This window comes from Crocuta crocuta, unplaced genomic scaffold, assembly GCF_008692635.1.
Source record: "Crocuta crocuta isolate KB4526 unplaced genomic scaffold, BGI_CrCroc_1.0 scaffold64, whole genome shotgun sequence".
Taxonomy (NCBI): domain Eukaryota; kingdom Metazoa; phylum Chordata; class Mammalia; order Carnivora; family Hyaenidae; genus Crocuta; species Crocuta crocuta.
In genome coordinates, this window is record NW_027530640.1 from 835,298 (window position 1) to 860,744 (window position 25,447).

Consider the following 25,447-nt stretch of genomic DNA (forward strand, 5'->3'; position numbering starts at 1 on the left):
TGGCGGAGGAGAGGCGCTTTTGTGAGCCGTGGAAACCAGTCGCCGCCTGTATGTTCTTTTCTCTGTGAAAACGTATCCAATGAGAGGCGGTCTTATAGGAAGGTATTTGGGATGTAGCAGTTTAAAGCCCAGAAGACAGACAGACGGAGTGACTGTGAACAAAGTAGATCCCGTGACTGGGGGAGGTCTTGAGGTGGTATTAGAGTGACCTTTCAGTAAAGCTGACTGAAGCTCCGGTTTCCCTGTAGAACTTAAACCATCGAGTATTAGATTTTTTGCTTGGTCGGTTTGTCTGTTCTTTTAACAAACTTCTGTCTTCTGCTTGCTAGGCTCTATTTAAAGTGACTCTTGTCAGAAATGAGGAAAGTGTGGGGCACCTGGGTGGCTCAGTTGGTTAAGCATCCGACTCTGGCTCAGGTCATGATCTCATGGTTTGTGGTTCAAGCCCCACGTCGGGCTCTGTGCTGACAGCTCAGAGCCTAGAGCCTGCTTCTGATTCTGTGTCTCCCTCTCTCTCTGCTCCTCCCCAGCTCGTACTCCATTTCTCTCTGTCTCGATAATAAAGAAAAAGATTAAAAAAAAAAAAAAAGGAATGAGGAAAGTATGATGAATACAGTTTCTGTTTCTGCAGTTGTCAGCCAAGTACAATTACTCCTTTAATCCTGAAACCATGTTTATTAGTAAATTCCAGACCATATTTGCAACAATCTACAATCACCCCTAGGAAGACCATTTTTCTGTAAGATTGTAGGTAATGCCCATAAGTCAGTTTTATTTTTTTATGTATATTTTCTTCTTGCTGAGACATTGGAAATGTCAGAAAACCCACTCAAACTGGCCCTCCTGGGACTATATGGGCTCACACGACCAGAAGTCCAGGGGTAGTGAACTTGATACAGGAGTGTATCCGTGTCCTGACAGATCTTCTCTGTCTGCTTTCTGAACGTATCCTTGGTTGATGGGTGGGTGCTGGGTGCTCCCGGAGCTGTATCATTCCAGGTGGTTTCTGTGGGACAGAGCCACGTTCCCTGTGACGCTCCCATCCTGGGCTTTACGCTCCTGGTACCAGCGTGGCTCACAGGCCCCCTTCTAACCCTGTCCCTGGAGTCGGGACGAAAGAGTTAGCTGGAGTCTTCTCCCTCTAGCACCTCCATCCCCTCTGCTCCGTGTGGCTTGTGTATCCCCTTCCCACGGGAGAGATGGGTACCCGGGTGAAATTGGAGACGTTCACTGAGAAATGAGGGAGGAGGTGCTAGATGATTAAAAAACAGCAAATGTTGACATGCTAAAATAAAGTGTTTTTCTGTGAGGGAAATAAGCAGTCTCTGTACCTTTTAGAATGTAGTCATCATGGAAGCCTTTGTGTATGTGAATGATTGTTTATGTATACACAGATATCATCGTTTAGTAGTCAGCTCCTCCAGCAGAAAACCACCCCGTGGCATTTGCTGATCTGTGGCATGGGTATCCCAGGCTGTCCCCATGCTGATTCCGCTGTCTGCACGCTGTGGCCGAGCACACTTAGCAGAGCTGAGCACATCACCCGGTACTGACTGCCTTGCGTGCACGCCTGCATAGTGTACTTTGTGTGTGCAAGCCTGTAACGGACAGCCACCTGATACAGTTTATAGAGAGACCGTTGATGTGTGTCTTTCAGGGCAATTGGTGGATGAGGGGAGCTTTTTGGATAAAGACATCTGTTAGCACCTTGACTGATAACAACGTCCTATGCCCAAACCTTCCAACAATTTTTGTCTCTAAATGTGTTTTATGATTTTTCTGTCAATTTTTAGATATCATTTAATACAGTAATTTTCTATACAGGCCTCTGCATTAGATAGTTAAAAAAGTTTTTTTTTTAATGTTTCTTTTTTGAGAGAGAGAGCGGGAGCTGGAGAGAGGCAGAGAAAGAGGAAGACCCAGAATCCGAAGCAGGCTCCAGGCTCTGAGCTTTCAGCACAGAGCTGGACGTGAGGCTCGAACACATGAACTGTGAGATCATGACCCGAGTCAAAGTCCGACACTTAACTGATTGAGCCACCCAGCGCCCCTAGATTAATTGTTTTTTAAATGTTATCACATGAAAAGTGCTTAACAGCAAGCTTATTTTAAAAGTAGTTAAAGGGGCGCCTGGTTGGCTCAGTTAAGTGTCTGACTTCAGCTTAGCTCATTGTCTTGCTGTTCGTTTGTTCGAACACTATTGGGCTCTGTGCTGACAGCCCAGAGCCTGGAGCCTGCTTCACATTCTGTGTCTCCCTCTCTCTTTGTCCCTCTCCCACTCATGTTCTCTCTCTCAAAAATAAATACATGATAAAACATTAAAAGAAAAAAAAGTAGTTAAGGTGAGGGGTGCCTGGGTGGCTCCGTCAGTTAAGCGTCCAGCTCATGATTTCCACTCAGCTCATGATCTCATGGGTTTGTGATCTTGAACTTCCACATTGGGCTCTGTACTGAGAGTGCAGAGCCTGGTTAGGATTCTCTCTCTCTTTCCCTCTCCTGCATGTGCTCATGCCCACCCCCTCTCTCTGTCTCTCTCCCTCAAAATAAATAAAGCAGTTTTTTAAAAGTAGTTAAGGTGAATTAACTTAGTTGGGCAATTTGCTACTTATGGAATTTCACATTTGAGGACAATAATGTCACATGCTTTAAGAATGTTTGCAAGATGAGGTAGGTGTATACACTTGTCACGAGCTGCCTGAGCCCGCATGTAAGAATTCTGTAGCAGTTTCTTTGACTTTTCGTGCCTCATTTTAGGATGAATTGTGGAAGGCTGGGTACTCTGAGCACTTTTTGAGAATTCTTTTTCTATTTTCTATGCTGCCATCCCCCAAGTTGATATCTTACTTCATAGAATTATAATTGACCTAAGGACTCACATGGTGTTTTGTTAGTGCTGGTGTGGTCACAGCAGGCTGATACTTGGGAAATGGCTATCTTCTACATAAGCACCACTGATTTCACAGAATTGAAGTTTCCAGCGAGCTGAGGCTCTCAGTATGGTCCATCTTCCTTGGCCATGTAGCCTAATCAGAATTCTCCCCAAAACACTAGTGTACTACCTCGCTTCATTTATAAAATAATATCCCTGGACATAAATTTAAAGTTGAACTTTGATTTGTTTGACACCGTTCTTTGGTTTTCTTTCTCTGCTATTTTAAACGAGCTGGTTGTGTGTGAAATTCCAGATAAGCTTTTACTGACGTAATTTTAGCATCTTCGTCCGTGGAGTTCTCTTTCTTGAGTGACCTTAGGGCTTGGCACAACTCATTTTATATGAGTTGCTCTGCAGCAGGCTGTAGGACGTACTCATTTACTCGCTGCCAGATGATCAGGTCGGCCTCCCGCTTCAACACGAACACCACCGCATCATGCAAGCTGGCGTTCCCACGGGAAAGGCGTCTGTTCTTGTGCCTCTCAGGAGCGAATGGCAGTGGTTACGTTCTGTCCTGCCTCCAGTGAATGATGAAACTATTTTCTGTGTGGAATACATTGGAGCTTCACTCGTGTGTTATTAGTAAATAGTGCTCACCTGTCTTGATTCCAGTTTCTAAGAGGAACGTTGCTGAAGGTGGACTGTTCCCACCGTGGTCCCTGAGATCACAGCATTTGGCCTCCAACTTCAGTAAATTCAGAACTTACTTAGTACCTTCTTTTTGCAAGGAGCCAGGACCTTGAAGCTCCATTCATATTGAGTGTTACAAAGAATTTCCAGCGCCAGATTGTTCACAGAGTTCTTAGTAACAGAATGGGATCAAAAGCATTGGGAACTTTGCAGCTGTTATTTCAGATTTGGATACCGGTGGCTCCCCTGGGACAAATATTGAAAATCTAACAACTGCTACTAGTTATGCAAAATCTCCTGTTCACTAGCTAAAGCTAGTGATGAACCACTTTTTTCTGTTTTAAAAAATAATCCCTGATACAGGAAACGTGCCGTCTCAGAAGTTAAGCAAAGAAAAGTTGCCCCTCCCCGACTGCCTTTGTGATAAGTATGGTGTTAACTGAAAAGCTACTCTTGTTTTCAGGAGGTTGCTCAAAGAAGTACAGTCTTTAAAACAACCATACCTGAAGAAGAAGAGGAGGAGGAAGCAGCACCTGAAGTGGTTGTTGAGGAAGAACTTTTCCACCAGCAGGTATCACTTCAATATATTTATTTTCAGTCTTATCGACAGAATTAACATAGAGACCAAAATCAATAGTGGGTTTGGGCTTTTTCCCTATTACTTGAACCAAACGAATGATTTGCCAACTGGGGTTTGTTTTTCCTGAGGTGGTATTCAAGATAGTACATTCTAGAGTATTAGAAGAAAGTGTTAGCACTTTTTTAAAACAATTTTTTTCTCCTTATATCAAATTTCAGTTTTATCTTGTTTTATAATATACATACATAATCAGGATGTATATATATCACTTATAAATAAGTATATATGGAGTGGAATGCATGCTCAAAAGTATTTGCTGATGAATTCTGTGATAGAGAAGTTTATTTTAGATCATTAAATTAGAGTATGTGGATATAAACTTGAAAAACCAGAGTAATATTCTGCTGCAGTGGGAAACAAAAATTCTTGCTGTATTAAATTCCAAGTCATCTAATTATAAGATAGATTTTAGCTGATGCTTGGGCTTTTGAGAGCCCTTGAAATAAAGAAACTCCAAATCTGATTTTAATTAATTGGAATTATCAGTAAGTAATAGGCCTTCAGTTTATATTCTCAAGCTGTTTGAGTTAGGTGATTAATCAAAATTCCTTTCGGTATCCTTATAAGACTTTGTCTCCGTGCCTCCAGCTTTATAAATCGTTTCACTTCGCTTCATTGGCCCCAGTCCTGCTCCAAATAAACATTCTCTTAGGCTGTTAGTCCCCAGGGTTGAGAACCACTTGACATGGTTTGTATGAGGTCAAACGAACTTTTGGATACTTCCTCAGATGTTTTGGAGGACTGTTTAAGAAATGATACTTTAGCCTTAGCTTTCACAAGAAACAAGGACAAGATCCATTTCCTGCCCCCCAGTGGGAGGCATTATAATGACTTGAAGTAAAATAACAATGTAAGAGAGATCTCAAGGTGGCAGACAAGTGGCTCAGGGTATGAGTTCTAGCAGGTCAGAAGCTGGAGAAGACTTTCTAGGCCACCAGAATCATTGAGAAGATCTCTGGGAAGTATGCTTGTGCAGTATTTTGAAAGTTGGGCCGTTATTTGGGCTGTTATTTACGTGAGACAGTGGTGTTTGAATTACCTGTTGGCTGCATTAACATACATCCCAAAACGGAAGTGACTTAGAACAAGTGTTTCTTACTTGCCTTGATTCTGTGGTTTGACTGGGCTCCGCTGGGCAAGTGTTCTGTCTCCTTCACATGATGGAGAGGAAGTTAATGACACAGTTGTATTCAGCTGGGGTCTTGGCTGGGGGTGGAGTGTTCTTGTTTCTCTCCATGTTACTTTATTTTTTTTTTTTAAGTGTGTTTATTTATTTTGAGAAACAGAGACTGATTTGGGGAGGGGCAGAGAGAGAGAGGGGGGGACAGAATCCCAAACAGGCTCCGTACTGTCAGCACAGAGCCCAATGCAGGGCTCAAACCCACAAAACCATGAGATCATGACCTGAGCCGAAACCGAGTCGGGACGCTTAACCAACTGAGCCACCCAGGAGTCCCCACGTTTCTTTATCTTCTGGTAGTTTAGCTGAAGCTTGTTTATATAACATAGCACCTGGCTTCCATGAGGGTAGCCTCTTAAAGGCTAGGCCCAGATTCTCAGGCGAAGTGAGCCTCCAGGCCATCTCCAGTCCTTGGTGAGGGTACAGGGTCTTCAGCTCTGATGGGGAGGAGTGGCAGGGTGATCTTCCGTTCCCCACAAGGGATGGGTCAGGACTTTAGTGCCAGGTGTGTCTGTCCAACTGTATTGTAGGATGTGTGTCACACATACATGGAATGGGAAGCTTTGGTGGTAAGTGTGCAGTCTGGGCTGCCTGGACAGATAGCTTCTGTCCACGTTGGAGCCAAGGAGACATAACACTGAATCTGCAACTGACTCCAGAAGGGAGATTGCAGAGACACTGACTGAGGGACTCTGTGAATGTGGAGGTTCAGTAAGACATAGTGACTGAACTTGAGAGGGGAGAGAAGGAAGAGAAGTCAGATGTGTGAGGTCGTTAGCTTTTGTGATCCATGTCAGGTTTTAAGAGGGAAGATGGAAGGGTAGATCTTTTGAATTCGCATTAGGGAATGGGTCCAGTGGCCTTTCAAATTGATTAGGTTTGTTTGGTGGCCTTCAAGAAACCAGCTTCAGCCCAATCTGGTGGTGAGTCTAAGTCAGACTGTGAGGTTGTAAGGAATTAGTGCTTGGTGAATGAGAACAGAGAGAGCCATTTTGACTTCATGCCTGAGGACGAAGCGAGAGCATGTGCAAGCAGAGAACCCAGCTGGGTTCCCGGATGCAGTTGTTCAGAATGGAGCCTGCTCCCCTGCTGTTTCCGAGGCTATAAAAGGAGGTTCTTTATTGAGTAGTGACTTTCAACTTTAGCTGCATATTACAATTACTTAGGGAACTTTAAAATTACAAAAAAATAGATACACTTCCCCACTTAAATGAGAAATTCTCATTTAGTTGATCTAGAGACCTAGATCAGAATACTTTTTTAAGCTCTTCAGGATCTGAATGTGCAGCTGGAGTTCAGTGTCGCTGTTGTGGAATTTGTTGGAAGAAGTCTCTAAGAGGAGGTTAAAAATGAGAAAAAGATAAAAGTTTCATTTGAAGTTAGGTAATACGGATTTGTCCCATCTCTGCCTTATTTTAAAGTACTGTCCTCCATTTTCTTAGCGCTGATTTTCTTTCTACTTTTCCTCGTCAGGGAACCCCAAGAGCATCCAATAGAAGCTGTGCAATTATGTAAACTTCTCAAGTCAACGGTCTTCCTCAACACAAAGAAATACGGTAATCCTTACCAACATGCAGTGCAGAGCCTTCTCCGAAGCACAGAATATTTTTATATTTCCTTTATGTGAATTTTTAAGCTGCGAATCTGATGGCCTTAATTTCCTTTTTTGACACTGAAAGTTTTGTAAAAGAAACCATATCCATACACTTTGTTGCAAGATGTGAATTATTGACACTGAACTAACTGTGTACTGTTTGGAAAGGGTTCCTCAAATTTTTTGACATTTTTTTGTATGTGTGTTTTTTTTTTTAAGTTCTTACAAGAAGGGGACGGGAGGGTAAATAAACCACTGTGTCTGGGTGTAATTTGAAGATTGCTTCATCTAGATTAGCAATCTGCTCTTGATTACTCTCCGCTATATATAACGGTGCTGTGAGGGGGGGGAGCATTTTTCAATATATCGAACTTTTGTACTGAATTTTTTTTTAAAAATCAAGGCTACAAAAATTTTTTTTAATAGAAGAGAAATTTTGTAAGAAGGCAATATTAACCTAATCATCATGTAAGCACTCTTGGATGAAGGATTCCACAAAACTTTGTTTTATGGTTACTTTTTTTAGATTCTTAATTCATGTGGNATTAGTTGTGTTTTTTAAAGATAGTGTAACTTGCTTTAATTTCCTATGATACATTAACAAATAAAAGCTGTTTTAATATTAATTTGTCTCTTTTAACTTTAAAGACCCAATTTTGGGGGGAGAAAAAGGTATCGTTTTAGTTGTACTTTTCATAAAAATAATTTGGCTTCTTGTTTAATGTAGATGTTTCTTGGGATAGCTGGGTGGCTTAGTTGGTTGAGCATCTGTTTCTTGATTTCGTCTCAGGTCATGATCCTAGGGTTGTGGGATTGGGCCTCGAATCGGGCTCTGTGCTGAGCATGGAGCCTGCTTGGGATTCTCTCTTCCTCCCTCCCTTCCCCCCCCACCCCCGTGCCTCTCCCTGCCTCACATGTGCTTGCTTGCTCAAAAAAAAAATAAAGAAAAAATTAAATAAACTAGATGTTTCCTTAAGCTCTGATAACGAGGAAGATAAACCACTGTGAGGTCTTTCCCCCTTTTCGGTACTCTGTTGTCATCAATAACCGTAGTAACGATAGTAAATGTAATAATAATAGCTAATGTTTTGGGGTCAGACATTGTGCTCAGTGCTTTATATTTTTTAGCTTATTAACAATTAGGCCTTTCAAGATCTCTTTAAATAGGAAAGCCAAACGGAAATAGGGACAATGGCAGAAGACACTGAATAAAATATTGCTTTTAAAGGGAGAAGAGGGAGCAAATACTCTTCTAGAATCTAGTTTTACTGACTTAGAAAATGGAGAAAAGATACTGAGTATCTTCTAGAGGATTGAGGTATGAGTGACATGACAGGTAGGCGAGTGGGGTGGCTTTGTTATGTATGATGGTAATTAGGGTGTCGTTGGGTAGGGGTTTGGGCCATTTTTGTCTTGCGGTTGCTTTCGCCAGTTGTGTTCATCTCGTAGAAAGCAGAATGCCTGCACCATCCCTAGAATGAACAGGTGATGAATTTCGGAAGCCAACCTGGAGTCAGTGTTTGGTTTTCCCTTAAAATATTCTTGCAGTGAGCAAAGCCTCCCGGCTTCCCTGGAAGGTACCTCGCAACATCTCAGAATCACTGTGCTCTGCAGATTTCCTGCATACGCCGGGGCCGCCACAGACACAAGATAAATGCCAGGCACAATAGTCTGTCTGGCGAAGCAGATAAAATGATAACTTCTCAACACAGATTTATCTTCAGAATGAACGTGTGGCACTGCAGTGGATGGCCAGACTTGGCTTTGACACGTTTTGCCACAAGATGGGGTTCTTGTCATCAAAATACACTCGAGGTACTTTACTGCTGGGTAAGTTAGGTTCCAGAAGTCAACACTTTTAAGGAGGTAGGCGCTATGAATCAGGGGCTGTAATGCTGACAGTAGTGGGCTCTCCAGCGACGTAGACGCACGGCTGGTGGTGTAGGCTGGAAATCTGGGACCCTGGACGCACGTGGTTTGGTGCCCTGGGTCGGTTGCAAGCAGAAGCTGGTGGAGTTCACTTAGTCTGACAAACTTGAAACTACAGATTCTCTGAAAACAAGCTGCGCATGTGCCTGTTCCCACGGAGTGGGAGAGGCTGAGGGTACGAGCGCCTGCCTCCTGCGTCTTCTCTTTGTCTCCACATCCACAGGGCTTCGGGATACATTTCTGGATTACTGACCTGTTTTTTTCTTTTTCATTTTTTTAAACTTTTATTCATTTTTGAAAGAGACAGCATGAGTGGGAGAGGTGCAGAAAGAGAGAGGGAGACACAGAATCTGAAGCAGGCTCCAGGCTCTGAGCTGTCAGCACAGAGCCTGATGCGGGGCTCAAACCCCATGAACTGTGAGGTCATGACCTGAAGCAAAGTCAGATGTTTAATCGACTGAGTCCCCCATTCTTTTTCATATCTTGTAGATTTCTTTGTGTTGTATTCTCAGTAACTTTGTATTTATCTCACTTCTTTTGTCCTTAGCCTTAATTTTCTATCCGCCTTTTTGAGTTTGTAATTTCTATACTTTTCGTTTCTGGAATTTGATTCTTTTTCAGATTCAACTCTTCACTATATTTTTATGGTTTCTAACATATTTTCTTGAATTCTTGTGAAGGTCCTAATTTTTCTGTTAGCCGCAGAAAAATTAATGGCTTGCTTCATCATGGGGTTTTTAGGATTGTGAACTTCTCTTCAGCAAACGTTTATTTTGTGAGTGGTTTGTGTCCCTTAACATAGAGGGTAGATTGGGGCTTTCCTGTGCCAGCTCCCCAGTAATGTTAGTGGATTGGACCTCTGTTGCCCTTTTCTCATCTGGTGGTAGTGAAAAAAATTCACTCTGATGCTGGTGCTTGGGTATTTATTTCTCACAGGTAACTTCCACATGCTCCCCTTTGGTGTGCATCAGAAGTTTGCCTTTGGGGCAGCTAGGTGGCTTAGTCATTTGAGTGTGCGACTCTTGATTTTTGGCCCAGGTCACGATCCTGGGCTCATGGGATCAAGACCCACGTAGAGCTCTTTGCAGGGCGTGGAGCTTGCTTGGGATTCTTTTCTCTCTTCCCCCCAGCCCCCACGGGCATGCACGCGTTTTCTCTATCACTCTCTCAAAAAAAAGTTTGCTCTGGGTCTTTGGGGTTGCTTTAGTGGAGATGTGGGAGCACTTTGTGGTTCTGAACTTTTTGCAACCAGCTCCCTCAGGGGTAGGTCCTGCCCTTGCATGGAGTCTTGCCCTGTTTCCTACCCCCGCCCCCCAACCTCCGTCCTGTGGGAGCTTCCATTTCACACTCTGAATTCTTGTTTGTTTATGGCACCTGGGCATTTTTGGTTCTCATTTTAAGCTTGGTTCTCTTAAAGATTTAGTTACAGGTTATCAATTTTATAGTGATAGAAGGAGCCCCTCCTTGTCAGTTATTTCCCCAGCACACATCAGTACAAGCATATGCACACTTATTTGCCTGTGTGTATGTGTACGTATTTTAAGAGAGATGCTTATTCTAAATCATTTCCCCTTTGGTTTCAATTTCTCACCCACCATCCCTTTCACGAAATCTTAAATTACAAAAAAGCTTACTTGAATGTCCTTTCTTTTCCTGGCCAAATCACATGGAGAGGAGAATGACTTGGGCCCTTTGAAGCAATGTTCTGATATTTCCACGATAGTTCCCTGGTAAAGCCCGGAATTCTGAGTTCGGGAACACTCCTTCCCTCCCTTTGCCAGAAGAAAAATAAGGCACAGGAGGATGTAATATTTAGTATTCTGTGTTTCTGCCATTTGTCTGTCTTACTCAGGAGACATTTAGGACCAAACTGATGGCAGTGAGGAAAATATTTAGGCAAAACACCCGTCACACTCACAGAAGTTGTTTTCAAGGTGTTGTGGAGGGAGCTTCACGTGAATATGGCGAACGGGAAGAATAGTTACTCACTGGGGAGTGGATGCAGCTTGGCCGATCTGGGGGGGCCGTGCAGAGAGAGCAAGGGCAGAGGATCATCGTAGAGGCTGAGCAGTCACCGACTGGCACTGGGCCTAGAGTGTGAAACCCGCCCCCCCCCAGCCCCCACCCTGTCCCTCACTCTGGTTACATATTTTCCTTCACTTTTAACAACACAGTAAATCCTGTCTTTTGCTGACTTTTCACCGGAGGCTAAAATGCACTTCTCAGTTTAAGGAGACCACCTGTTCAGTAGTTCAATGACATTCCAACGACAGAGCACATATCTACCCAGATTTATTACTGAGTGCTTCCTCTGCCAATCTGAATTGGAATTCTCAGTTTAAGCTCCAGCCAAGTTTGATCTCAGAGAAACACAGCTCTTGTTCGATTTCAGTAGTTTTTATACCTCCTTTGGCTACGTATGGCTTCAAATGGGCCCGGGTCTGTGGAGCCTAATGGTTTCTCTGCATTTTTTTTACACCATTTTCTTAAACATTGCTGTTGATTTATTTGATAAGGAATAAGAAAATCCTCACTTGCCTTTTTAAAAACGTTTATTGTTTTTGAGAAATAGAACGCAAGCAGAGAGGGGGGAGAGAGGACAGCCTGATGTGGGGGTTGAACTCATGAACTGTGAGATCGTGACCTATACATCAGTGTTGGGGGCAGACCTCCCCATAGAACTGTAATGGCGTGGAGGTACCTACCCCAGTATTTCCTTTCCTCAGGGCTTGTGATACAGCCCGGATGATTATTTTCAAAGGGTCTAGTTTGTTGAATACACCAGAGTCTTTAATGTTTATTTATGTATTAATTTTTTGGAGAGAGCAAGGATGTGAGCAGGGGAGGGGCAGAGAGAAGGAGACCCGGAATCTGAAGCAGGCTCCACGTTCTGAATTGTCAGCACAGAGCCCAACGTGGAGCTCGAACCCACAAACCATGAGATTAGGAGCTGAGGCGCAGTGGGACGCTTAACCAACTGAGCCTCCCAGGCGTCCCCACCGGAGTGTTTCTATAACTGCCTTCCATATAGGCCTGTGTGCCAGGATTCAACTTAAGCTCCCAGTGTTAGCTAGAGTGTCCCCGGTGTTGCCGCAGGGACACGGGTGTCCCGTGCTGAGTTGGTCTCATCTGGCAGAGGCTGGCTTTCTAGCTTAGTAGCTGAGCGGGTCTTCAGAAGACTTGTTCATTACCTCGTTTCGCTCAAGTCTGAATCCCGAAACTCTCGGCTGCTTTTCCCGCTTTTTCCTCCAGGCTCTCCATTAGAGCCAGAGAGCATCCCAGCTCACACCACCCTTCACCAAGGCTACTTTGTGACCCGGCCGTTGCCCACTGGAACATTCTCTTCCAGAGCCTGGGGTTGCGAAACGACCCAGCCTGCCTTCTGCGCTGCCAGCTCCCCACTCCTTTTATACGCTGCCTTCCAGCAAGTGTGAAGAGGGGACTGAATCTGGGCTGTTTGTGGAGCCAGAATTTTCCTATGATTCATTTTCTCAGTTGCCCTTTTCTTTTAAGTCTTTGTCCTGCTGAGAGAAAAATTGGAAATTTGAACCTTGGAAAAAAGGAGCTGAAAACTCTTGATGAAGTGCCTGTTGTGTAATCATCTCTCCACTGTCACAGAGGAGCTGGTGGGCCTGGCCGGGACTCCGAGCTGCAGCTGCGGGCCTCCCAGAACAGTGCTTAGGTATACAATCTGGAAGTGTCCTTGTGTGGAGAAGGGAGGGTTTGGGCACAGACAGGCATGTTTGGGTGGCTCAGGGTGGCCTCCTGCCAGAAGTTCCTACAGGAGCCTGAAGCAGGGCCCCTGGCTTGTCGTGCACCTGGGAGACTCGGGGGAACCAACTAAGAGAAAACGGCAGGGACAGGGTTCTGGAAATGCAATGTGTCACATTGAAGGTTTAATGTTTATTTTTGAGAGAGAGAGAGAAAGAGAGAGAGAATGGAGGAGGGTCAGAGAGAAAGGGAGAGCTAGAATCCGATGCAGACACCAGGCTCTGAGTTGTCAGCACAGAGCCCTGTGTGGCGTTTGAACCCACAAACCATGAGATCATGACCTGAGCCAAAGTCAGATAGTTAATCGACTGAGCCATCCAGGTGCCTGGTTTTTTTTTTTTTATGTTTTATTTATATCTAGGAGAGAGAGAGACAGCGTGAGCAGGGGAGGGTCAGAGAGAGAGGGAGTCACAGACTGAAACAGGCTCCAGGCTCTGAGCTGGCAGTCAGTACAACAGAGCCCGACGCGGGGCCCGAACCCACGAACCGCAAGATCATGACCCAAGTGAAAGTCGGACGCTTAACCGACTAAGCCACCCAGGCGCCCCAGGTGCCTGGTTATTTTTGAGAGAGAGACAGCAGAAGTAGGGGAGAGGCAGAGAGGGAGACAAAGAATCCAAAGCAGGCTCCAGGCTCTGAGCTGTCAGCGCAGAGCCTGACTTGGGGCTCAGTCTCCTGGACCGTAAGGTCATGACCTGAGCTGAAGTAAAATGCTTGACCGATGAGCCATCCAGGTGCCTCTGAAGGTTGCCTTACTTAAAGCTTGCTGTACCACACTGGGTAAGGGTATCCTTGCTTTGCAGACTGGCTGTCTTGCCTAAAGGTTAAGTCATTTATTCACTCATTCATTCCTTCAGCAACCATTCCCTGGGGAATTTGCATTTGCCTGGCAGCCACTGGCAGGCAAAGCTCCTGGAATATGGCATTGAGAGATCCAGTGGTTTTCTGGGAAACTCGTTCTGTTCTCACAGGTCTGTGTCTGACAGCTCTGCCTACTTTCTCCCCGGCAGCTGTCAGAAAATAATTTACACAGCCAGTTTACAAATGAAAACGGTGCTATTCATTGTCAAAAACGAACGGGAACAATTCCAGCTGTCAGATAATCCCCAAATCCCTAGTTCAAATCTCTGTTGTTGCGAATGTGCCTCAAATTAATGGCGAGTGTATTAAATATTATTGGCGTGGTGCAGTTTCGAAAGCGCTTCCATGTATGTATTCCGAGCTGACTGGTGCCTCTCAGCCGCTAAAGCTGTGTCTTGGTCAGGGTGGGGGGGGCCTTGGGGGGGGGCAGGCAGGCTGACTGCTCTCCCNCTGCCCCTCCTCCTCCCGTGCGTTCCTGGCTCCTCCTCCCTTTTCTGCCGCGGGGAATCAGCAGCGTGCGCCCTTCCAGAAGCCACTGCCTCTCCTTCGGGATGCATTTTCCTGCCATCAGGGATGTAATGAAGTGTTGTGATGTAAAAAAGTCTCCTCTGGGGGACAGTCACCATTAGGTAAGCTAAACAGGTAGTGGAGACTCAGCAAGGCCTGGAGGGCTCGCGGAGCCTCAGTGAGGCAACGTGTTACTAATATAACTGGGGACCGTGTCCCTGGGCGGGACCAAGTACCCCCAGTTCTCCTGGTGGGTGGTGGGCAGCCTGTGAGTAACAGGAATGATTGCAGCTGGTGGTGATTCAGCTCTGATTAGAAAGGAGGTGGGGGAAAAAAAGAGTGTTGTTTTTTTTGTTCAATGACAGAGAATTATCCATTGTGTAAACTATGCCGAGTGCGGTGCCAGGTTCTGTTCCAACTTTGTACTTTCCCACATGGGTGGGCCTACTCCACAGACAGGCTATAAATAGAAAAGGCAGCCTTGTTGTCACCTTTGAACTCGCTTTGGGAATGGAAACCCCTGGAGACTGCAGCATTTAAAGTGACCAGAAGTCGCTGTCACAGAAAGTGTGGTCCAGAGAACGCTGACATTCCTGCTTCTCAGTTTCCTTATCTTCAAACCGAGACCCCAAGTCCTGTCACAAAAAAGGAGTGTTGTTGATGGGCGTATTAAATAAGATTATGTAGAAAGACTACACCAAGATAGTAGGTCTGAATCAATAAACAGTAATTTAATTATTTAAGTTTATTTATTTTGACAGAGAGAGAGGGAGAGCTAGAAGCCCAAGCAGGCTCCACACTGTTAGCACAGAGCCCGAACTCACGAGCCATGAGATCGTGACCTGAGCCAAAACCGAGAGTCGGACACTTAACCAACTGAGCCACCCAGGTGCCCCCAATAAGTAGTCATTAAAGATGAATGATGACTTCAGGACTTTTGGCAAGGGGCGTTGGTAAGTAAGGTGAGATTTTCTGCTGGGCTGCTGTTAGTGTCTGGAAGTATATGCATGAGAATAGTGCAGGTCAGAGCTGAAGTTTCTCCCCGTTTGCTGAGTGGTTAAGCAAGGAAAGCCTCTGAGAATGCCAGAAGCATCCCACATTTCACTCATTTCATGAATAAATTCTACAAACGTCTCGTGAGCACTTGAAGAGTGCCATGAGGTGCGCCAGGCCTCGGGAAGGCAGTGCTGAGCAAAGAGAAATCTTGTCCTGACGCTCATGGGGCCCACAGCTCTGGGAGGGCATCAACCAAGCAATCACACAGCTGTGGGACGGCACCGCACAGCAGGCTTCGGGACACCTGGTCTCCTGTAGGAGGTAGCCATCAGGAAAATGTGTCCGATTGGAAGCTGAGTTTCAAAGACGGTTCAAAGATTGGAAGAACCATGCACAAACCTTCACAGTCACTATAGGTGTGATTTTTCACTGTGTTCAAATTCTTTCGCTTCATATGTAATAGGATTACTGGAGCCTATTGGAAATGATGCCCTCCACCTCTCACAGTATTAGCTAAGGGGACATCGTGTGGTCCCGAAGGGCCATTTCCCCTTAGCTCTGGATCCGTTCGAATTCCCGTCAGGGCTCTCTCGTGCAGATGGAGGCAGAACAGTGAAGAGTGATCCCATCCCCAGGGGGTTGTCTGCACCCGCCATGGCCCGCAGCCCCGCCCATTTCCAGGTGGTCTTGGACCTGAAATTGACAGGCACCCAATTCAAGGGTCTAGGTCACTCATGGTTACCATGGGAGGAGAAGGTGCCGAGATCTGTCAAGTACTTCATCCAGTCCCTGAGAGGAATTGAGAATCATCCTGGCATTCTCTGAGGCTAGACTCTGCCCTCTGTCACTGATGGGATTTGGGCTGGAACCTGGAAGCACCTGGAAATTTGGAGTTTTGGGGGACTTACGACTGCCCGAAGATAGGCTTTGGGAGTCACTCACATAGAGAAACCCATACCTGCAAAGGGATCATCCCCCCTGCCTCACAGTGCCACCCTCCAGCCAGGTGCAGATGTGTGTGAAGGCAATATCAAATCTGAGGAACAAATATCTTTTTTTTCTTTGAAAAGTGAACATTAGATGAGAGGGGATGACCACTTCCCAGTTAGAAGCTTTGGGAAGTGCACTCCGATTTTTCCGTGTTAGACAAATGGCAGCTCTCCTCTGCAGTGGCCCCACTGTACTGATTTGTTCCAGATCACTTAAACGTCGAGTCCTGTGGCTTGCCTCCCCCGTGCGGAAGTGCGACGTCTCTGTCAGATCCGTCTCCATTTTTGCTGGAAGAAGACATTGTGAACCCTGTCAACATTTGTGACAGGTTGGCCGCATCGGCACCTTCGTCTCTTGCTTAAAACCAAAGATGACAGTGACAGTCCAGGTGCCCCATGTGCTCAGGACTCGGGACCATGGAGAGGATTTCTGGAGCATGTTTGACCGTCCCTTCTGAGTTTTCCGTCGAGACCCAAATGTGAGAAGATCTTTTGGCTCGTGCCAATTGGCCCTCCTTCCGTCTCCGCGCCTTCCCAGTGCACAGGGCCTGCGCGCTGCTGGAAAGCCGCGTGCGCTCGGCACAGAGGCTGCCTGCCCACCTGCTGTGCATGATCCACGGGGCTGAGATGACAGGGTCTCGCTTGATGTTGGCTGTGGGTGGATTTCAGGTTTTCATTTAAATAAGTAGTTTAAGCCTTCAGCTGGGAAAGGGAGTTGATGCGTCAGCAGCAGAAGCCTCTGGCATTCTAATGCAACAGGTGATCCACCAGCATCCCCCCAGCCCCACCCCCATGTGGCCAGAAGTAACTGTGGCTCTTGGACAGCTCTTTGCCAAAATGCTCGCTGGAGGTTGGGAAACACTGAACTGTGAAATTTGAAGCAAGGCGGCGGGGTGCTCTTGTCACCTTTGGCACGTGCATCCCAAGTGACAGGAATGAGAACAGACCTCATGTAATGGGGGGCCCCAGGGCGCCTGTTGTTCAAGGGGCTGTCTTTGACAGCGGTAGCCAATGGTGAACAACTTGGGATGGTTCCAGTGGAGAGACAAGCTAAGAGTTCGCTGAGGCTGTGTCTGGGGGGGAAGCCAGGAGGCTGACAGGATTCCAGAAGGCTTTGTTGTGAAGGGGCCTGCTCGGTTCCAAGAAACAACGGGCGGAGCAGGAAGTGTGGACATACGTGCTGCTCATTAAATGACTTGTTCATATGGTACATTGTCCCCATCCGAGGGTGCGTGACCCCGGTTATGTTCAGAAGAACCACCAGAAGCTTGTGGAGACAGATGTATCCTCTCCTTATCTCTGATCCCCTGACCCCCGCAGGGCCTATGGCCACTTCTTCCTCTCTGGGGCCACTGGTGATTCTCACACTTGCTGCCTCATTCTTTTTCCTCCTCACGCAACCTTATTCCAGGTCATGTGGAGCTGTCGTTAGGAGTGGGGGATGGGAGGAGAAGAGATGATGGGGTTTCAGAAGATTTTGTCCTGATTTTGAGAATGAAAGGAGGTGGCCCATCCCCTCCTTTTTAATGTTTGTTTATTTTTGAAAGAGAGAGAGAGACAGTGTGAGTAGGGGAGGGGCAGAGAGAGAGGGAGACACAGAATCCAAAGCAGGCTCCAGGCTCTGAACTTTCAGCACAGAGCCTGATGTGGGGCTCAAACTCATGAACCATGAGATCATGACCTGAGCTCAAATCAGACACCTAACTGACTGAGCCACCCAGGCACCCCGTGGTCCCCAGTACCATACTGTCTTGATGAGTACAGCTTTGTAATACAGCTTGCAGTCCGGGATTGTGATGCCTCTAGCTTTGGTTTTCTTTTACAGGATTTCTTTGACTATTTGGGGTCTTTTCTGGTTCCATGCAAATTTTAGGATTGTTTGTTCTAGTTCTGTAAAGAATGCTGGTGTTATTTTGAGAGGGATTGTACTGCATATGTAGATTACTTTGGGTAATATCGACATTTTAACAATATTTGTTCTTCCATTCCAGGAGCATGGAATATTTTTCCATTTTTGTGTGTCTTCATTTTCTTTCATAAGCTTTCTATAGTTTTCTTAAAAAAATTTTTTTTTTACATTTATTTATTTTTGAGAGACAGGGAGAGACAGAGCACAAGTGGAGGAGGGGCAGAGAGAGAAGGAGATACAGAATTGGAAGCAGGCTCCAGGTTCTGAGCTGTTAGCACAGAGCCCGATGCGGGGCTCGAACCCACGAACTGTGAGATCATGACCTGAGCCGAAGTTGGATGCTTAACCGACTAAGCCACCCAGGTGCCCCTCTATTATAGTTTTCAATGTATAGGTTTTTTACTTCTTTGGTTAGGTTTACTCCTAGGTATTTTATGGTTTTTGGTGCAATTGTAAATGGGATTGATTACTTGATTTCTCTCTTTTGCTTCGTTATTGGTGTATAGGAATGCAACAGATTTCTGTGCATTGATTTTGTATCCTGTGACTTTGTTGAATTCATGCATCAGTTCTAACAGTTTTTTGGTGGAGTCTTTTGGGTTTTCCATATAGAGTATCCTGTCATCTGCAAAGAGTGAAAGTTTGACTTCCTCCTTGCTGATTTGGATGCCTTTTATTCCTTTGTGTTGTCTGACTGCTGAAGCTAAGACTTCAAATACTAAGTTGAATAACAGTGGTGAGAGTGGACATCCCTGTCATGTTCCTGACCTTATGGGGAAAGCTCTCAGTTTTTCCCCATTGAGGATGATATTAGCGGTGGGTGTTTCATATATGGCTTTTATGATCTAGAGGTATGATCCTTCTATCCCTACTTTCTTCAGGGTTTTTATCAAGAAAGGATGCTGTATTTTGTCAGATGGTTTCTCTGCATCTATTGAGAGGATCGTGTGGTTCTTGTTTTTTCTTTTATTGATGTGATGTATCACATTGATTGTTTTGGGGATATTGAACCTGCGCCCTGCATCTCAGGTATAAATCCCATTTGGTTGGGGTGAATAATTCTTTTAATGTATTGTTGGATCTGGTTTGCTAGTATCTTGTTGAGGATTTCTGTGTCCATGTTCATCAGGGAAACTAGTCTGTAGTTTTCCTTTTTTGTGGGGGTCTTTGTCTGGTTTTATAATTAAGGTAATGCTGCCTTCATAGAATGAGGTTGGAAGTTTTCCTTCCATTTCTATATTTTGGAACAGCTTCAGCAGAATAGATGTTAACTCTTCTTAAATGTTTGGTAGAATTCCCCTCGAAAGCCATTCGGCCCTGGACTCTTGTTTTCTGGGAGATTTTTGATTACTAATTGGATTTCTTTACTGGTTATCAGTCTGTTCAAAATTTTCTATTTCTTCCTGTTTCAGTTTTGGTAGTTTATATGTTTCTAGGAATTTGTCCATTTCTTCCAGATTGCCCATTTTATTGGTATATGATTGCTCACAATATTCTCATATTATTGTTTGTATTTCTGCTCTTTCATTCTTGATTTTTTTTATTTGGGTCCTTTCCTTTTTTTCTGATCAAACTGGCTAGGGATTTATCAATTTTATTAATTCTTTCAAAGAATCAGCTCCTGGTTTCATTGATCTGTTCCACTGTTGGTTTTCTGTTGTTGTTTGTTTGTTTTGGTAGCATTGATCTCTGTTCTAGTCTTCATTATTTCCTGTCTTCTCTTGGTTTTGGGTTTTATTTGCTGTTCTTTTTCCAGCTCTTTAAGGTTAGGTTGTGTATCTGAGAACTTTCTTCCTTCTTTAGGAAGTCCTGCAGTGCTATATTCTTCCCTCTTCTGACTGCCTTTGCTGTGTCCCAGAGGTTTTGGGCTGTGGTGTTATCATTTTCATTGGCTTCTATGTACTTTTTAATTTCCTCTTTAACTTGTTGGTTAGCCCATTCATTCTTTAGTCAGACGTTCTTTAGTCTCCAAGTATTTGTTATTTTTCCAAATTTTTTCTTGTGGTTGATTTCGAGTGTCATAGCATTGGGGTCTGAAAATATGCATGGTATGATCTTGATCTTTTTGTACTTGTTGAGGGCTGATTTATGTCCCCGGAGAATGTTCCATGTGCACTCGAGAAGGATGTGTATTCTGTTGCTTTAGGATGAAATATTCTGTATATATCTGTTAAGTCCATCTGGTCCAGTGTGTCATTCAAAGCCATTGTTTCCTTGTTGATTTTCTGTTTAGATGATCTGTCCATTGCTGTAAGCGGGTTTTTGCAGTATTATTATCAATGAGTTTCTTTATGTTTGTGATGAATTGATTTATATATTTGGGTGCTTCATGTTTGGAGCATAAATGTTTATGCTTGGTGGATAGACCCCTTAATTATGATATAATGCCCTTCTTCATCTCTTGTTAGTCTTTATTTTGAAATCTAGATCATCTGATATAAGTATGGCTACTCTGGCTTTCTTTTGGCGACCATTAACATGATAGATGGTTCTCCATCCCCTTACTTTTAATCTGAAGGTGTCTTTAGGTCTAAAATGGGTCTCTTGTAAACAGCATATAGATGGATCTTGTTTTCTTATCCATTCTATTACCCTATATCTTTTTATTGGAGCATTTAGTCCATTGACGTTTAGAGCTAGTGCTGAAAGATATGAATTTATTGCCATTATGTTGCCTGTAGAGTTGGAATTTCTGGTGGTATTCTCTAGTCCTTTCTAGTCTTTGTTGCTTTGGGTCTTTTTTTTTTTTTTTTCTATCTCATCTTTTCTCCATCAGAGTGTCCCCCTTAAAATTTCTTGCAGGGCTGGTTTAGTGGTCACGAACTCCTTTAATTTTTGTTTGTCTGGGAAAAGTTTCTCTCTCCTATTTTGAATGAAATCTTGCTGGATAAAGAATTGTTGGCTGCATATTTTTCTGATTCAGCACATTGACTATATCCTGCCACTCCTTTCTAGCCTGCTAAATTTCTTTGGATAGGTCTACTGCGAACCTGATGTGTCTTCCCTTGTAGATTAAGGACTTTTATTCCCTTGCTCCTTTCATGATTCTTTCCTTGCCTGAATATTTTGTGAATTTGACTATGATATACCTTGTTAATGGTCATTTTTTGTTGAATCTAATGAGAGTCCTCTGTGCTTCTTGGATTTTGATGTCTGTGTCTTTCCCCAGGTTAGGAAAGCTTTCTGCTATGATTTGCTTACATAAACCTTCTGCCTCTTTTTCTCTCTCCTCATCTTCTGCGACCCCTATGATTCTGATGTTATTCACTGAGTTCTCTAATTCTTGTATCATATTCTTTTGCCTTAGTCTCCCTCCTTTTTTCTGCTTTGTTATTCTCTATAAGTTTGTCCTCTTTATTGCTGATTTGCTGCTGTTCTTCATCCATCCTTGCCACTGTAGCATCCATCTGATATTGCAGCTCAGTTATAGCATTTTTAATTTCATCCCAACTAGTTAGATTTTAACTTCTTTTGTCTCCACAGAAAGGGACTCTAATCTATTTTCAACCCCAGCTAGTATTCTAATCATCATGATTCTAAATTCTGGTTCAGACATCTTGCTTCTATCTATGTTGATTAAGTCCCTGGCTGTCATTTCTTCCTGTTCTTTCTTTGGGGTGAATTCCTTCATTTTGTCATTTTGAAGGAGGAAAAGGAATTAATAAAGTAAAAAAATAAAAATGAAAAAATGAAAAGAACACAAAATATCGAATAAATAATGCTAGATCCTAGGTGTGTTTTGGTCTGGTTGCTGAAAGAAGTTTGATAGAATAGAGAAAAAAAAAAAAGAAGAAAAACAAGAGGGAAAAAAGGAAAATATTTGAAAGTTTGAAAAAATTAATACAATAAAATAGAATAAAATGAGATGAAAGTAAAATAGAATTTAAAAAATTTACAAAAAAGTAAAAAATACAGTAGAAAAAATTAAAGAAAAATCTTTTATATAAAAACAAAACTTTTTCTGTATTCGAGAATAGGAAAAGAAAAAAGAAAAAAATTGAATAGATGGACCAGCAAACAGAATCAAATATGATTGAAATTATATCCAGTTTCTCCTAGAAGTCAAACTATGAAGCACTTTATAGTCTGTAAACTAAGTAGGCGGAGAGACCTGTGTTCCTCAAGAGCGCAGTTTGCCCAGGTGGGTGGAGCTTAGTGTAATGGCTCTGTTTTCCACTAGATGAGGCTGCTTAGCTTCCTGGGGTGGATTGTTGTAGTGCGTGTAGGCGTGTGTGTGCATGCACAGTAGGGGTGAAAATGGCTTCGCCCAGCCACCAGTCTCTAGCGTCAGGACTCTGTGCTCTCCCGACCGGCAGTCAAGCACCCCCTTCTTTGTCCACTCCCCACTTCTACACTGTCTGTGACTAAGCCATTAGGGTGCCAGGTGGCATCTCCCTCCTGAGTTTTATCTCAGATGGGGCTGTGTCTCCCCACCCCTCACTTCTGAGGGACTACAGTTTTGACCTAATCAGACCCCCTGGGGGAAGGTCTAGCTGAGCAATGGCTGGGTGTCGGTCCACCCCCAGGAGTGTTTACGTGACTGTGCTGCTGTTGATGCCCAGAGACTGTGGCCAGGCATCAGCCTGCCCCAGAAAAAGTTAGCATGATCATGTAGCAGCAGCATTTCAGGGGCTGTGGCAAATCACAACACACACCTGGCACCAGGCTTCACCCCCAATGTCTTTGTTCTAACACCAGCAAATGTGGCTGATCTCCAGGGTATGCTGGGACCCTTGCTTGTGGGGAGACCATACAGCCTCTACCAAATGTCCTCCCAGAAGGAGGACCACCTGTCTCCACGTGGCCGGAGGACCTCTCAGACCTTGCTCTTTGTTCCTGGGGTTTCGCCCTTCCCACCAGAGCACCACCAGGTATTGAGGTGAGGAGTTTCAGATGCTGCACTCCCCCTGTTTATAGAGTCTTAATGGAATTTAAATCCTGTCCTTTCTCCTTTCTCTCTTTTATCTTCTGTCCCTTGCAGCTGTTTCCACTTTTCCCCTTTCTTTCCAGCTGCTTTTTGACTAGGGGGTGCTTTTCTCTGTCCCCTCTCCATAAGCAAAAACAGCTCCCTGCCCTCTGTGTCTTCTCTCTCCCCCAGTTCGCCTCTCCACACCGCATACCTGCTGAGTACTATAGTTCAAGTTGTACAGAGTGTTGTGTTAATTCTCAAATCATTTTTCTAGGTGTGCAAGGTAGTTTAGTGTTGTTCTGGCTGCATTTCAGGAATGAGAGGGCAAAAATCACTTCCGTGCTGCTCCACTATCATGGCCCCCTCCCCACAAATTATTTCTTAATATGATCAGATATCTAGTGTTCAAACTTCCCCTTCTCATGAAGTTTTCTTCTTTGCCTTTGGTTTTCCGAATCAGGATCCAAACCCGGTCCACATGTTACATTTTTTGATAGATTGTTGTAAGTCTTCCAAATGAATCACCCGGCTCTAAGTGTCAGTAGTGCTGCTGTTGAGAAACCCTGCGATTGGTGCAATTTCACGATATTTTTTGCCCTTCTCGTTCCTGTAAACCAGCAGTTAGATAACAGTGCTTGATCAGATTCAGGCTCTGTTATTTCGCAAGAATATCTCGTGGGCGTTTCTGTACTTCCTATTGCGTCACGTCAGGAGGTATGTCATGTTGACTTTTTGCTTTTCTGTGACATTAAGATCTTTGGATTTTGTGGAAGGTCTGATTCTTTTCATTATAAAGTTACTCATCAGCCAGTGGTTTCAGCATGTGTTAATGATCATTAGGCAGAATGATTATTTCATTTAGATTCTGTCATTATTTCTACATTTGTTCAGTGAAAGTCTTCTCTAAAGAACTTTACTTCATCAAGTATACCCCAAGGTACAGTACATGCAAGGTACTTTTTACAAAGCACTTATCAGCACAATGATTTGGTTCTTTAGCCTGCTCCAGAGATGACTTGGGAGGTTTTGTAAGTATCATTATAAACTCATGAATTTTACCAGAGGATATGTGTAACAATTCATGAGTTGTTCTTTAAAAAAAATGTTTATATATTTTGAGAAAGAGTACAAGCAGGAGAGGGGCAGAGAGGAGAGGGAGAGAGAGAATCCCATGCTTTCTAGCATGGTACCCGACATGGGACTCGAACCCATGAACCATGAGATCGTGATCTGAGCTAAAACCAAGAGCTGGATGCTTAACCCCCTGAGGCACCCAGGCACCCCAAGTCATTCTTTTTTGATGCCCGTATAGTTCCATCTTAGGCTGATGGGAGCCTACTTAAGATGTATCCTGTGTCCTCTGGACACAACCTCTGGATACAACCACTGTGGTTTTCTTTGCTTTCTGGTATGACAAAGTGTTCCAGATTCCTCTTACGCATTTTCTGTCCCTAACCTAGAGTCAGACATTTCTCCAAGGAGATCTGCTTCCTTTGATTTTTTTATTTTATTAAAAAATTTTTTTAACAAATTTATTTGTGTGTGAGAGAGAGAGAGCATGAGCAGGGGAGGGTCAGAGAGAGAGGGAGACACAGAATCTGAAGCAGGCTCCAGGCTCTGAGCTGTCAGCACAGTGCCCGACGTGGGGCTCAAACCCACTAACTGTGAGATCATGACCTGAGCCGAAGTCGGACGCTTAACTGACTGAGCCACCCAGGTGCCATGATCTGCTTCCTTTTGGTAGGACAATGGTGTGTAGAAACCATAAGCAGGGCTGCCCAGTTTCTGTAGACCTTGCATAAGTAGTGACAAACCTATAAGAGGGGCAAGTGTACATGGAGAGACTCATGTCTTGCACGTGGATGCGGTCACCTGCCATGGCTTTTTACCAGGTGTAGAAAACAAAATAAATCCCACCTCTCTCCTCTCAAATGGTACATGCTTGAGAGTTCCTTCATCCTTGCAGACCTTGCCTGAGTCTCATTCCTCATCCTTCTGATTGGTCATGAAGGAAATGTATCACCAGTGTGGAAATCTTCCCTCTGCCCCGACCAGCTGGCACAGGCTTCTGAAAGTGGAGTCTCAGGCTGAGGACCTGGAGAGGGTTCTGCAGGGTTCCTGGGATTGCTCTGGCCGGGGCCGCCCCACCCCTTCCAAAATGGTGCATGCATCCTGTGGACTGTCTCCTCATGCACAGCCTGCTAACTCAGGGCCGCTCATTTTGTCATAAGATGTTGCCCACAAAGAGTCCCCTGCCTTCACGTGGACTGCTCAATAGAAGGAGGATAGATAGATCCTTAAGACAGAGTCTGAGACACCTTACCACAGACTCCTCTTAATCTGTCTCCATGGTCTGGGGCCAGACTCACCAGGCGCCCCTGGCTACTGAGAGGCCCTGCAGAGGGCGAGCTCTGAGTGGTGTCCTGTGAACCTCACCAAGCTGCCTGGCACCCTCAGCTGCTGAACCAGAGGCATCAAATAAAGCTGGCTCTGCATTTGTTAGGTAGGAGGGGTGAAAGGAAAGTAAGTGATGGAGAAAACCCAGTGACATTTTTGAGCTCCAAATGGATTTTCATATGATAGCAAAGTTAATTGCAAAT

General features: G+C 44.4%; 1 protein-coding gene across 1 annotated transcript in view; it reads left to right on the plus strand.

The window, feature by feature from the left end:
• Window positions 1-7,513, plus strand: part of LMNB1 (lamin B1) — a 28,004-nt gene extending 20,491 nt beyond the window's left edge. The window contains exons 8-9 of the mRNA XM_077768577.1: window positions 4,026-4,133; window positions 6,856-7,513. Coding sequence (XP_077624703.1) covers window positions 4,026-4,133; window positions 6,856-6,897 — 150 coding nt within the window. The 3' untranslated portion in view covers window positions 6,898-7,513. The remainder of the gene's footprint in view (window positions 1-4,025; window positions 4,134-6,855) is intronic.
• The last annotated feature ends 17,934 nt before the right edge of the window (window positions 7,514-25,447 follow it).